Source organism: Zerene cesonia, chromosome 11, assembly GCF_012273895.1.
Source record: "Zerene cesonia ecotype Mississippi chromosome 11, Zerene_cesonia_1.1, whole genome shotgun sequence".
Lineage (NCBI taxonomy): Eukaryota > Metazoa > Arthropoda > Insecta > Lepidoptera > Pieridae > Zerene > Zerene cesonia.
The window spans coordinates 6275581-6290979 of NC_052112.1; the positions used below are offsets into that span (position 1 = coordinate 6275581).

The 15399-nt window shown below is 37.2% G+C and overlaps 2 protein-coding genes across 2 annotated transcripts in view; one reads left to right on the forward strand and one right to left on the reverse strand.

Moving 5' to 3' along the window:
- Positions 1 to 4065, forward strand: part of LOC119830010 (probable multidrug resistance-associated protein lethal(2)03659) — a 35868-nt gene extending 31803 nt beyond the window's left edge. The window contains exons 23-27 of the mRNA XM_038352819.1: positions 428 to 614; positions 1135 to 1307; positions 1899 to 1998; positions 2324 to 2464; positions 3038 to 4065. Coding sequence (XP_038208747.1) covers positions 428 to 614; positions 1135 to 1307; positions 1899 to 1998; positions 2324 to 2464; positions 3038 to 3082 — 646 coding nt within the window. The 3' untranslated portion in view covers positions 3083 to 4065. The remainder of the gene's footprint in view (positions 1 to 427; positions 615 to 1134; positions 1308 to 1898; positions 1999 to 2323; positions 2465 to 3037) is intronic.
- A 593-nt stretch (positions 4066 to 4658) lies between these two features.
- LOC119830011 overlaps positions 4659 to 15399 on the reverse strand; it is a 33064-nt gene continuing 22323 nt past the window's right edge. Inside the window, exons 3-11 of the mRNA XM_038352820.1 lie at positions 12945 to 13126; positions 11995 to 12090; positions 10512 to 10620; positions 8891 to 9024; positions 8018 to 8212; positions 7449 to 7589; positions 7168 to 7316; positions 6759 to 6971; positions 4659 to 5913 (exon numbers count right to left, since the gene is read on the reverse strand). Coding sequence (XP_038208748.1) covers positions 5839 to 5913; positions 6759 to 6971; positions 7168 to 7316; positions 7449 to 7589; positions 8018 to 8212; positions 8891 to 9024; positions 10512 to 10620; positions 11995 to 12090; positions 12945 to 13126 — 1294 coding nt within the window. The 3' untranslated portion in view covers positions 4659 to 5838. The remainder of the gene's footprint in view (positions 5914 to 6758; positions 6972 to 7167; positions 7317 to 7448; positions 7590 to 8017; positions 8213 to 8890; positions 9025 to 10511; positions 10621 to 11994; positions 12091 to 12944; positions 13127 to 15399) is intronic.

Consider the following 15399-nt stretch of genomic DNA (forward strand, 5'->3'; position numbering starts at 1 on the left):
AGAGTACGCTAGTGATTGATGTGTGTATGTGCGTGGCGCGAAAGTTACCTATTGATATATTTATTTAGGTCATAAGTCCATTGTTGTCCGTTTGTCTTGAATAAATTCGAAAGTGGTCGGGCCGATTTGATGATAAAGATGTTGGTTTCTATGCATACGTTACAATCTAAGGAATGAATACGTAATAATCTAAAGGAAGTTTAAAATGTAAGAAAAATATGTAAAAATATGTTCCGTGGCAAAGTTCGCCAGATCACTTATAGTCAGTATATTATTTTTGTATCAACTGAATATTGAATAGTATTTATAACCAGGTATAGGTTAAAGTGTTATGTCTATAGTGTACCATTTCCAATTTTTTATCTTATTCATAATAATATGTATTACTTATTGTTGTTGCCATTTTCTGTTCATTAATTTAATTCAGACTGGCCACCATCGAGGGCGAGATCATAATAGACGGGCGGGACACATCCGAGATGGGTCTGCACGAGCTGCGCAGCCAGATCTCCATCATCCCGCAGGAGCCGGTGCTGTTCTCGGGCACGATGCGACACAATTTGGACCCCTTCGACGAGTACCCCGACCAGGTGCTGTGGAGGGCGCTGGAGGAGGTCAGTACTTTAGTAAAGAACGTTATACAAACATTAAATTTGATGATTTTGGTTAGACATCGAATGATGTGCATAAAAAATAATTATACAATAGTATATATGATATTGTCCTATATCCTCACGCTCAAATTTTAACTTAATTATTTTAAGTGAAGTTCTACTACTAAGGACTGGTAAAGGATTTTCATTGTCTACTCCTTGACTTTAGTAATGCACTAATATCAAATTCATTTTATTACATATCATATTATTATTCGGTCGTAGTATTAGTAGCGCTTGAACTTAATTTTATTAAAAATAACCGCGCACCCAGGCCTCTCCCCCCTTCTCCTTTAAAATTAAAGTTATTTTTTTAATTTAAGGGAAGGCTAATCCAACGAACCACAAATTACCTAACGTTTTATTAGTTGTGGGTTCCCTACCGGGATTTGTAGATACGATATATGATTTTTATCCCACAATATAACTTTCTCTGACATGTATAAATCGAACCATTGTCGCAAACGTCCGATCCGCTCAGGTGGAGCTGAAGGAGGCCGTGATGGAGCTGCCGGCGGGGCTGAACTCGCGCATGTCGGAGGGCGGCGGCAACTTCTCGGTGGGGCAGCGCCAGCTCGTGTGCCTCGCGCGCGCCATCGTGCGCCGCAACCGCCTGCTCGTGCTCGACGAGGCCACCGCCAACGTCGACCCGCAGTTCGTTGCTTTGTCTTGTGTCGTGTGGGGGCGCCTGATGGGAAGCGCTGCCACCGCCCGTGAACTTTTGGGGAGGCACTAGATTTCCCGCAAATTGGAAAGAAAGGATTGAAGACTGAACTGGGAAGGTTAAGGAATAGGACAGAAAAAAGAGAAAGAACAGTTCTGATATATATTGTATACGCATATATTATATACTATAGCACTGTTTGTTCGTTTGCTTGAACGCGCTGATCTCATTGGATGCGTTCATTTTTTATTAAGTACATAATGTTTAAGATTTATCCTATACTAGTTTTTGCACGCGGCTTCGCACGCGTTGTTACTTTACAATGTAATTTATACGTTCCTCTTGATTGTTAATTCACTCTATCTATTAAAAACAACCCATCAAAACATGTTACGTAATTTTAAAGATCTAAGTATATATACACAGACTGCGGAAAACGACTTTGTTTTATACTACGTAGAGTATATTACAAAATACTAAAATGACACACTACCAAAGACAATATGATTATTATTTGAATTTGTTGAAATTATTTATTTGTATATTCTGTTTGTTTATATAGTTTTTTTTTTATACCATAGGACGGACGCGTTAATTCAAACGACGATCCGGAACAAGTTCGCCGACTGCACCGTGCTCACGATAGCCCACCGGCTCCACACTGTTATGGACTCGGATAAAGTAATAAAATTACCGGTTTCCCTTGCATTCATAAGTGTTCTTATGTCGACATTGTTATAAACTTTTTTTCACCAGATAACGAAATAAAATGTCTCGGTTTGCCTTGGGTCACTTTTGTTCAAATTTGGAATAGTTTTTATTTAAATTATAATATTGGCACTGTTGAAATAAAAAATCTTTATTGTTGTTATAACTGTAATCCTAATTTCAATGGAAAATTCGTATCTAAATTATCATTTCCCACAAAAATTGGAGAAACAATTAATTAACCAAACATTAATTATATATCTCGATTTCTCTATAAGCTCAAATTTTTACGCACCAGGTGCTAGTAATGGACGCGGGTCAGATGGTGGAGTACGACCACCCGCATATACTGCTGCAGAAACCAGACGGGGTTCTGCGCGGTATGGTCGACCAGACCGGCCGCTCTATGGCCGAGATATTGGCTAAGGTCGCCTTGCAGGTGTGTATGTGTGCGTGTGTGTGTGCGTGTGCGTGTGCGTGTGTGCGTGTGTAGCCTAGTCTCTTTGTTAAACGGCGCCATTCAACTTACAGCCTTATGACATAAACAGCCAACTAGCTTATATACATTAGAAGCCCAGCCACTTAATTAAATGGCGCCGTTAAACAAACATCCTGATTATATTCTGGTAAATTATATGTGCCGTAGTTTCTGTAGGTTTGATTGGACTATCTATAAGTTCTGAAACGTTTTTTCTCAGAAATATGTCAGCTCAGGCTGGAGTATAGGGCTCAGTGGGCTAATTACGTTTTCTACATTGGGCATCTTGGGTAACTTCGAGCAGCAAAAGACACAAACGGAATTTTATACTTTTATTTCAACTCACAATAATAATTAAAATCACTAAATTCACAGAAATCACTTTTTATAACAAATTATAATTCAAACTTATGTCGGGACTCGAACATATATTTTACATTTATCCTCCTAGCCATTTTTAGCCTTTGTTATTACATTGCATATAGAACATTTACGAAATCTTTCTTATAGTCTTCATAATATATTTGTTTTCAGGCGTACAACAAGAAGTACCCACAAGCAACAGAGGCAACGGAGTGAAGTTCACTCACCGTTCGTTCCTATACTTATACACTTAGTTAATTTTAGTCAATTTGGCGTTCTGCTGACCACATTTTAGTTACGAAATTATATACGTCCTTTGTCAGGGACCAACGATCTCTGGTTGTTCTTAAGCGAGATTGAACCTTGAACGTAATTTATTTTCTTTGTAGGTTGCATGTCGAGAAAACGCGTTTTTCATTATAATTTATTCGGCTGAAATATATCCAGTGGTTTATATGATACATCGAAGTGAAGGGTTGAATAATTGGTTGTTTGTTTTTGAGTGAATTTATTAAAAAAAATTCAATATTTTTTTTTGTGTCATATAAATGACTGCGTACAATATATGTTACTTGTCGAACGTTAGAAGGCAATTTTTACCCAGTTAACTGTTCTTTAATATTTCTCAATTTTATTCGGTAACAATAAATATTTTTCTTTTCTTTGCATTGAAAGAAATGAACTTATGTTTTAATGCCTTGACTGCCTTTTAATGATTGTATTCTCATACACATCTCATCTGAACTTTATTCTTCTAAGCTTTGTGCTTTAGTCAATGCGTTTTCTTGATTTGCAATGGATTTACAAACACTACTATTAATTAAGTATAGCATGTATTTTCGAATGTGTGTCCTGTAAAAGCAGGTTTTAGTTTTATATATTAACATTTACTTAAATTATTATAATTGTAATTGAATTCAAATGACTGCCTACTTTCTCATTACAATCGAATACTTATTGAAATAATTTATTGAAGCTCAAATCTAAGCTAGCCCAAGCTTGATACAACACTATTGTATCAGCGGTTCATTGGGCAGCTTGGTACGTTTAAGTACTTAATTTTTAAGTAGTTTCTATTCGATATCTGGTTTTATCGTGGATTTATTTAATTTGATGTACTTAGAATAATTGTTTTCTTTTTCTTCTGAATTAGTGTGAATCTTAGTTACCAACCCACTTTATATATTGTAAGATCAATTTATGCTTACATTATTATGGTGCGAATTTAGCTCGAATATTTTGAAAATTGAATTGTGTGATGTGTATTTCAATGTTAAAATATATACAGTGCCTGCTAATTATGAATCTATTTTAATAAGATCTTGTTTGTTGAATGTTGTAATAAAAATACATTTGCAATTCCAGTTTTTATTATACAACCCACATCATCCTTTTTTTCTGGTAATTCAACGTTGATATTATATACGTGCTTTTGTCGACAAATGTAAAAACTTGTTACAATCCATTCTTTAGCCAGCTCTTGGCTGATGGAATTGTTGTCATCTAAATGTTGATGGTATTTGAGATTTTTACATATATGGTAGTTGGATATGGGAATTAACAATGTCGATCTTTTTTCAAACGCTTTCAAAATAATTTTATTAAGTAAAAATTTTTTAGACTAACTAAGGCTTAAACTAACTTAAATCAAAGTTTATAACTCTTCGCAATGCATTACTCTATACAAAAATAATATAATAGCACGATATGTTTTATACAAATAACATTATCTAGTTAACTTCCCAGTGTTCTATGTGGACGCGATATTCGAATATCAAATAAAACAAGTATGATTTATCTTATTCATTTATTAAGTCGTTTATACGTACATGCTATCCACAGAAAGCGAACTTAACATAAAAACACTTCGGAATGTAGAGTAATACAAAAGATACTTAGCTATCGCCTATCATGAATATTATAACTATTTACATCAACATCAATACTGAATATTTTTAACAACCCATCAAAATGAGTGAGATGTAAGTTGAAGTTTCAACCCACTATGTGATATAGTAAAATATTCGACTTTTTAGGATATTGCACTGACAAAAGCTCATTTCACATGGTAATTCTGAATACTGGTTCTGAGAATACACTTTAATACCGATCTAACACTATCTTCTATAAGCATGTTCAATGTTAGCTACATACATCATGATATAAGAAGAATTGTTTCAATATAAAATAAGAATGCAAAAACAATGATTTTGAGTAATACAATAGAATGTAGACATGCTAACAGGTTGAAACAACTACATCTCTACAACGAAGAATATCATAGAACAGCGTACAAAGAAGATGCTAAATGAATTACAAAATAATATATAAAGCTGCAGCTCAGTTACAAACACTTAATTGTTTATCACAGACCATTTGACCATTCACTCAACTACACACTACAGCTTGAATGTATCTAAACATATGTCAGGCTTTTAATGTACTCATACATACATAAGAGCCACCATAATTCACAACAAGCGACACAACACAAAAACAATTAAATTAATACAATGGACAGATTCTCAATTTTGAGAAGAACAATACTTATGAGTAAGAAAATAAATTCAAACGCCTAAATTGCCTCGCGGACATTAATTCGAAAGATAAATAAAATAAATACTAAAAGATATAACCGAAAAGATTAAATAATTGTCATGTAATTTTTTTCCCTTTGGCACGAGAAAGAGAAATGAGAAATTCGTGATAGTCTTAAGTTATCGAAAAGAAACGTCACTGAGATCTTAGAAAACTGTATACAGATTTCATATTGTCCTACGCTCAACAGTAATGTGATTTATTTCGATAAATATTAAGAGAACTAACTTACTATCCACAGTCTTCTTGCTCATCAGCAGCACTTCACCAGAGTTAGTGTCAAACACTATTTATCACTATATAATACACTTATATTACTAACTATTGTTTTATTTTGCGAAAGATTCGAGTCTCATAAAATGGTAGTCACGCCTCTACACGAGCGCGGTCATGCTGCCAGAGCGAGAATACTTGCTTTCTTCCGTCTCCACTGGGTTCGCGGTCTTTTCCTGGGGAATGATAAAATGCAATAAATATCATCGTAATGTCATTAACAAATCCTTGAACTTAACCTCTTAAAAAATATTGCAATGTTCATGTAGTTTTATAATATTTCATTAATATATCTATAAATTGGATATTAAAGCTTTTGAATGATATACATTCTTTCATATTTTTAAAGGAAAATTTATTGAGAATTTCTCGGTGTTAGAATTAGCATAAATATATTTTCTAAAGGCAAATGCTGTATCTTATTCACTTTTTAAATCTAGGTTAGCAACTTGTGAAGTGTTATTGTATTGTAAGAAGCTTAAATGGATATGAGTGATTAGGATCATTGAAGAAAACATTGTTATGAGGCCCCGTAAGCACTGTCAAGGTACATTTCTCACAAACGGTGCCAATGTTAATCCTTTTAAACGAATTAAAGCAATTTACTTTCTTAACCTCTTTTAACTAACCGCAGTTATTGCATTGTTTTTACTTTAATTTTCAACTCCCACAATAAACTTCTTGAGTATAGCTGGCATATATTCCACACAGCCTGTGCAAACTTGTGTGCGTATGAGCGTTTATGGTGTGCGAGCCTGAGTGCATAATATTAGCATGCATGCGTGTGTACTAGAATCGTTGCGCATTCGTAAGTGTATGCGTGCGTATGGCATAGACGAGTAGGACGTATTGTGTGCGTGCGGAGTAATCACGGGCGGGCGTGCATATATGTAAGGAAGAGTGCGTGAATATTGGTGTGTGATATGAACACGTGCAAGTCGCGCACAACGATGTGTGTGTGTACGAAAGGCGCACGCGCATGTGTTTGTGTGTGGGGGGGGAGAGTTGTGACGTGACTCACCTGTGACGGGTACGGGTGGTGCGGGTGGTGCGGGGGGTGCGGGGGGTGCGCGGGCTGCGGCGGGGCGGGCGGGGGCAGCGGCAGCGCGAGGCGCAGCGCGGTCCAGAAGGCGCGGTCGTGCACGTGGCGCCAGGCGATCAGCCGCGAGCGCCGCAGCACCTCCACGAACCGCGACCCGCCGTCCTTCGCCTCGCGCTTCAGCTTCGGCAGATCCTGCGCACCGATATTTACATGATAAACAAAAAATTATCGATACAGGTTTTAAATTTAGCACTTCTAAGAGCACTATGAGGAACTCCATTGTAAAAGCGTATGTCTCGACCCATAAATGTGCTCTAGAATATCTGAAAACAGGCATTTAATAATATGTCTGTCGGTCGTTGTGGACTGGGTGCGTGCGTGTGCGTACCTGCAGCAGCACGACGACGGGCGGGTGCGGCAGCGCGCGCAGCTGGCACAGCGCCGTGAGCAGCTGGTGCGGCGACGCGTACTGCGCCGGCGACACCACCGCCACCACCGAGCGGCACCGGCTCGCCTCGCCCACTATCTCCTTGTACCCTGCCGGACGACCATATTTTGTTAATTGGACTCGACTTTGAAACACGTTAACGTAACGAAAGGAATAAATAAATATCAGACTCAAAGGACCATAATCATGTACAATTTAGAGGTTTCTGATATGATACTTACAATCGTCAGGTTGCGTAGACAGCAGAGCGGTGTGCACGCGGTACTTGTATTTGAAGGCGAGGGTGGGTAATAGCGCACCGCGCACCAGCTCAGAGTCCACGGCCGTCCAGCACACTAGCACGTCGAATTCTTTCTCTAACACTGTACATGGAGATAAACAAATTAATTTAAGTTGAAATATGTTAATTGTTTACAATCTCAAAAGATAAAGCTTGATTTTAAGTTTCGTGTAACTGTAATACAATTTGATAATTATTAATAATTAGCGGTCCGCCCCGGCTTCGCCCGTGGTACATATATAGCCTTAAGCCTTCCTCAATAAGCAGGCTATCTAAAACAGAAAGAATTTTTCAAAACGGACCAGTAGTTCCTGAGATTAGTTCGTTCAAACAAACAAACTCTTCAGCTTTATAATATTAGTATAGATTTATATATTATGTCTTCAATTGATATTAACATGTCACGCAATCAAATCGTGCCATTAACCCACAGCGGGCGTCCAAAGGACCGTCAAAGGGCGTCACAAACAAATGAAGAGCAAGGTCGCTAATAAAGGAATGAGCAGTGACCTCTGGCGCGGTGCGCGGCGGCGGCGGCGCGCGCGCGGGCGTGGCGCGCGGCCAGCAGCAGGCGCGGCGTGCAGCGGCGGTGCAGCACGAGCGCGCTGCCCAGCAGCAGCGCCGCCGCCGCGCCGCCCAGCGCCAGCGCGCGCCACCGCGGGCCCGCGCCGCCGCACCACGCCTCCTCCGAGCCCCACTCGCCGTCTGCGCACACACACACACACACACACGTTACTTGTGATGACTCACTCCTGTATGCTACACTGCATACACCCTCCCCAATCGCCGTCTGCACACACACGCACAAGTTACTTGTAATAAACTACATGTCTTCTTGCAAATTGCTGACTTTGGTAAATATTATACGCATTCTTAACGCACTTTACGCACTGTCACTAAGCTATAATTCACACCAAACGCGATCCGAACGAACCTTGTATTGCAATACGACTAACATGTACGCTACACCCCTATAAGCTCTGAAACGTGCTCAAATTTAAATTATTTGTTTGCAGAAAGGTTAAAGATACATTTTTATTTTATTGCGACTAAACTGTCAATAATGTAAAAAGCAATTGTTTGTTTTTAGTATATACGCATATCACTTCCATTATATATCCACCTAGCACTGGGCATACATATACATTTTGATAATTTCAGTTATTATATATTGAAAAAAAAATGGTTTTATATTTACTTAATTAAAATCTTTAATCCAAGAGGATTTTTTTAAATCAATTTATGAAGAGTCATAATTAGAATTTCCATATAACTCTATATTCTCAATATAATGCTAACGTTTACATCTAAGATTATCCATTCGAGTGTCTAAACATTTGCAGAGCAAAACAAACGCGCGGGCGTATATCCTAAAAGCCTCACTTTTATAGTGCACGGTGACGTAATTCCTGAAGACCACATCGTTGCTATGCACCACGCACACGTACGTCCCGTAGTCCTGCACCGACAGCCGGTCAATGTTCAAATACGAGCCGATAATGTCCTCCACATCCTCCCTGAAAACAAATAAATATTACACAACGGCACGCAAACAATAAGGATTTTGAGTCTTGGAAACGATATCGCTGTTGCGTCACACATGACATCAACTTCCCAGAAAGAAACGTGTTGTTGGAAGCCGCGATTGTACAGCTATGACTTTCATTGCGAGGAAATCGTATTGCAGCGGCAATTTAAAATTCAATATCGCTTTGGCGCGATGTCATTGATGAAAATTGTATTTTAAAATCCAAAATATACAAATATTTATGCAAAAATGATGCATGATATGATACGATATATAATAAAGAACACATTCATCGATAGTCGTGATCAATGAATTTATTAATTATTATTTTTAAGCTATATTAGAGGCCAATTTCCGATCTTCAAGTACATACATTTAAAACTTATGTTATTATTGCAATCCAAATAATCAATACAAACGTTTCTACAAAAAGGCCACCGAAGTTATATATATATAATAATTAAGTTATATATATATAAGTTATACCATAACAAAACCAACAAAAAACACAGTCCAATAGAGCAGCTCCTTCGTTTTTGGGAACGTCGAACGTTGAAATTACATTACATAACCACAAGAGTATTCTAGGAACACGGTTCCTTTAAAACAATCTAACTTCTCCGTACTCGTACAAAAGTTTCGCTACGACAGCAACTTCCCGCATACTCCCTTCTAACAAGTTGCACTATGACCTAACAACCTTTCGAATCGTGGAATCTATTCTCTTTACTGCATCTCATGATATGTATATATAATCATAACTCTAGATGCAACATTGACGCTATAAAATTCTATGATATACATCCATCTTATGATCTTACAATTTGAATGGATATAGCAAAAATTTATATCCTTGGGGATTCCCCTATACCAGGAAGATGCAGCACATAATCACTACTTACTGTTTCGGAAGCTGTATGAGGTAAACACGCGACTATTGGTTTGAACTTCGTTTAAGAATTGTTTGGTCAATTACCTTATATAGAGCAACCCATGTCAATTAAAAAGTAATTCCTTGGAATGGCTTAGCCCTTGGTTCAAGTCGTGAGTCAGGCATTGTGTTGTTGGGTAACTGAAGCAATCTACAAGTGCTCTGACTTTAAAGTGTATTTTAGCTACACATTTATAAATACTTATTACTGATAAAAAAACATTAAGATGTACTGAGGTGAATTTGGAAGTTTGTGACGTTGTGGGGTTGTAATCTCTGGATCTACTTAACCGATTTTATAAAATGATTTTTTCAATAGAAAGTCACGTTATTATGAAAACCATAGGCTACATTTTGCTTTATCTTTTTCTCAGGTCAACCGGAGCTGAGCCAGGACGAGCGGCTAGTAATAACATAATTTAAATATAATACGTAATCATAATACAAGTTTAAAAACTATGACTATGGTGGAAAACCATCCATGGGTATGTAACATTTCCCACGCAAACTTATAACCCGTTAATACAGTAGCAATAAGTACTTACCTTGTCGTTTTTACTTCATTTTGAGAAGCCAATAATTCACCTTCAGTCCCGTTGGGCCACACTTTAAGCCATCTGAGATCACTGCGAGCGTCGGCTAAATAGGAACGACCTATAATAATATTCCACATTAGTAATATATATATACTTATAAAAACAAATTTTGTATGTGGTAGTCGAGCACGCTTTGGGCTAGCTCGCACCGGGGAAGTACAACACCCCCATAGAAAACCGGAGGGGTGATAGTAGGGGAACCGGAGGCCCATATCCTTTTTCTTACCCTTCCCAGACCTTTCCTTCATTCCTCTCATCAATCCTTCCTTAATCCCTTCCCAATTTAAAGTCGGCAATTCATTTGTAGTGGCGAAATTTCTGCAATTGACCTTATACCTCTCCAAATATTCATGGGCGGTGGTAGTGTTTACCATCAGGCGACCCACTAGCTCCATTGCCGACTACGACATTAAAAAAAAATCGCCAAATGTGCTGCTAAGCGTAACACTCGAGAACGGGACGAACAATTCAGCAATTCGGTTTTAATCGTTTTTTTTAAGGCACAAGGTTCCTATGGAGAGAAAACGTACTAAGAGTGAAACCGGGGCAGACCGCTAGATAGTCATAAAAATTGTGGTCTTTTCTTTTTTCACATACTTTAACATTTACAAAAAAGAATTGATACATTAATTAATTGCTTGCAATTAAACTTGTTTTGTTTGATAAGAATTATTTATTCCACGGAGAAACAATTTAAATTCTTATAATGTGATAAAAACTCGTCTTTATTACCTACAGCTAAACAAATTTGTAAACAAAAGTGAGTAAACAACGACGAGCTTTATTAAGGTTTAAATTACAAGAACTTAATTAAATTTCATACAATGACTAACTGGAATACTTTGTTTAAAAATATATCTCGTAAATAAGACTAGCATTGCTTTGAATGACAAAAATATATTTATCAACATAGGCAAGTTTAAATCTATATATTACGATATATATGTCACGATTATCAGACGTTATTAATAAAAACTCATGTTTATGTTTAAAGTCTAACAATACTCTTAATAAAATTGATATGGATTTCGATTAAAAATTGTAAGAAAACAATGTCTACTCGTACTTTCACTAACTCTCGAAATTCCATGTTACCTTATGCCGTTTGTTTGATGTTTCCAACAGAAGGAGGAGGATACAGAATCATTCATTCGTCCCGATATAAATATATATTCATATCAGTAACGCTTCAGCAACTAATTGAAAACTTTTGTTATTTACCTCGCTGCAACACTCCACTGGCATTGTATATTAAATGAAATCAATAATTTGTGCATTTACAAGCGCACTGCTGATCAATATACAAATCAACCCCTTCGCTCCGCCAGCGGTTATTCATCCATTTAATCCCACTTAGCACTCAGCCATAACGGGTTGTCACAACGGACATATGTTTCAGAAAATATGAAGAGTGAAATTTCATAGTCCTTACCGATGAGCGCTTCGCAGAAAAGCCGCAATTTGCTCCCTTCCTCCACCCACTGGTCCTTTGAAATGAACATTGTTTGTGGCGCGTCCGTCGGTTTTTCTGTGAAACGAAAATTGAGCTCATTGCGGGAATGGTTCGGATATTTTCCCCGAACGACACGCGCAGTGAAAAAATCTCGTTTGAAATGTAGCAGATCGTTTAAGATGCTGTTGAACCGTAATTGTAACTCTTTAAAGGGAAATTTTTCATAATTTATTTTAAATTGTATCAAATAAAGTCTCTAAAAATACGCTGTGGTACGTAGGCTTCTTTATTATTTATTTGAATCTACATATATGCCTCTGTTATTATTTCTCACAATTTTCTATAGTGTATAACGATACCAAGAAATGTTGGATGAAGGTTTCACACTAGAATTCTATTGATGCATCTATACTTTCTTTCCATTTCTACGAAGCACGATATCTTCGGATACGTATTTTTAAAATGATTTACTCTTATAGAAACAGTCAGCCAAGGCCTATTAATTATTACTTCAAATAGTGCTTACCAATAAGAAATATGAAGTCTTACAATCAGAAATTAGAAATATAACAAACATATTTTTCACAAATAAATAAAAGAAAACACTATTGTATATATTACAATCGCTTGTACGCTAGTAAGTATATGCAGAAATATAAGATATATATAACATTTTCGTCCGGTGTTTTGTTTCTGCTCATTCCAGTCATTTCCTAAGCGGCATATAATATATAATAGCTATATGCCATAAAATAGACCAGATTACCATCAACAAAGCTGCGAATGTCAACCACTATAAATTAATTTTATAAAGTGCTAAAGTTTCAGAAACAACCTCACAATATACAGCATTCAACAAACCAATATATGAAAACACGAGTTAGTATACGCGCGTTATTAACAAAGTTGTATCCGGAGAGTCAGCTCACCCAATACATCGAGTCTGATGGTGTGTGTCTCGCTGTGAGTCTCGTTGCTGAGGCGGCAGGTGTAGTTGCCCGAGTCGGTGCGCGCCGCGTGCCGGGTGTACAGGGTTTGGTTCGCCGCCTCGGGGTACAGGATCAGGTTCGACACGCCAGCTGACCAGGGATACGCTACGCCATCTTTGAACCTGAGGAAAAGATCTGATTGAGCTATCGACGCGCTTCTGAAGGATAGTAATGAATAGGTATTGAAATCTTCACAGCAAAATAGTTGAAAGTATAAATATATAAATATTATAAAAAAATCAATTGCTGTTCGTTAGTTTCGCTATAACTCGAGAACGACTGAACGGATTTATCTTATTTTGGTCTTGATATGTCCGTGGAGGTCTAGGGAAGGTTTAAAAGGTGAGAACGATAAGGAAAATATGTCGAAACAATATTCTATGGCGTTGCGAAGTTCGCCGGGACAGCTAGTATATATATATATATATATATATATATATATAATTCTCGTGTCTCAATGTTCCATACGCCTGCGAAACGGCTGGACCGATTCATATAAATTTTCTATGCATATTGGATTGTTTGAGAATCGTCCAGCTTTTGTTTTTCATACCCCTAAATCACAAGTGAAAGTCAGAACAGTGTTTGTCAGGTCAACTAGTAGGTATATATATAATGTTAATGCAGTGTTCATACATGCATTGAAAATTAAAGTCAAGTACAATAATGAAATATATACAATTCATTCAATTATAATAACGAAATAATTTATGTATCGTTTATTAGATAAAAGATGCGTTCATCGTTTATTTATATACGCATACATACATTTCGCAATCGCTACATACTTATATATCGCGGCGCTGTAGGTAGAGCGGGCCGATACACGTGTTTTTATAATATCAGGGAGATTGCAATTTGCGATACGATCAATTCCACACATCTATTACAGGAAACAATTCGCAGTAATGGCTAATGGAGCACCGATCCGCTGGAGGCGAGCAGCGGGCGGACGGCGGGCGGACGGCGGGCGCGGCGGCGCAGCGGGCGGGAGCTGCGACGTAATGCGACTGCAGCTGTCGATGACATGACATCCATTCCGCGAACAGGATCACGTTATTAAACTCTAGCTAACGAGGAAATCGTGACTTTCGAAGGCTTCGGACTACATCTGCACGCCGATTAATCTTCCCACAACTCGCGCACATCTAAGAAACGCTAACTAAATATTTATATTCCCATAATTCGGCGCGAACGGTACCAGCTGTAAAGTGTTCAGGAATGGATCTTACGCAAAAACGTCGCGCGGAGCAACGTTTCTTGCGAGTAGTAAAGCTCCGCGGGAGTCGTCTTTGAACGTTTTATAGAGGGAAAACAAATATTGGAGCCATTTTTCAGCGCAAGGCCGCATAACGATAACTTCTAGGAATTGTCGAACGTTTCTTGCTGAATCGCGACTAAATTTATTTGCATTTAGATATTTGGGCGTTAAAGGACAATAAGAAACAATCAATTGCGCCACCGAGTTGAAATTTAACGAAAAATTTCATAAAATATACGGATTCATAAATAAATCGGATTGAACCCTGGGCTGCAGGTAAAACTGCGGATACAACCTAATACAAATATTTATAAAATATAATATGCAAAAGTGAAAATCTATTTTTAAATGCGAAACAAATATTCACAAAAGCAAGGTAGCAGATACAATCTGCTACAATTATTGTTTTTATAAATAGGACGCGATGAGATATCATCGTGAGTTTCTTAGAAATTTAATTTAGAGTAAGAGTTACTATTATAAGTTGTGTTGACTCAATCAACAACACGTTCAACAATTTAAATGTGGAAACATGATCATTCAACGACAATTCCTTTCAATTCAATTGTAGAAATTTTCCAGTCTCTTCTTTCGATCTGCGCATAAATTAAATAAATATATATGATTTCATAACAGTTAAATGGATAAATTTATTATCAAATAAAAAACGGTAATCTACATAAAACAGCTAGGTAGGTACTATTAGTAATTATTTTTTTTATAAAGCTCGCGTAATCAGCTGTGTAAGAAATATGCAAAGATTAAAAAATATAATTATATTCGATATGTTTTTTCTTGGAAGAAACAATTACATGAACATCAATACACGCACATGGTTTTACCGAAGGAAATCTATAACAACGTGAATACATAAAAGGTAAAAAGAAATAAAAAGCAAAGTGCAGACAGAGTGCGGTGCCCTTTGTGGACTCCCGTCTCGAGTTTTTGTTCCTCTGCAAATGTTATGTCTGCTATAAAGGTACGACGCAATTATTATGATATTAACGTTTCTTAAGACTGAGAATATCATTTTTTAAGAACATTAAGTCACGACCATTTTACATACCAAAAAATTAATAGAAACAGGTTTCTGTGCACTTAACATAGTGTTTATATTAAATATGTGTATATAGT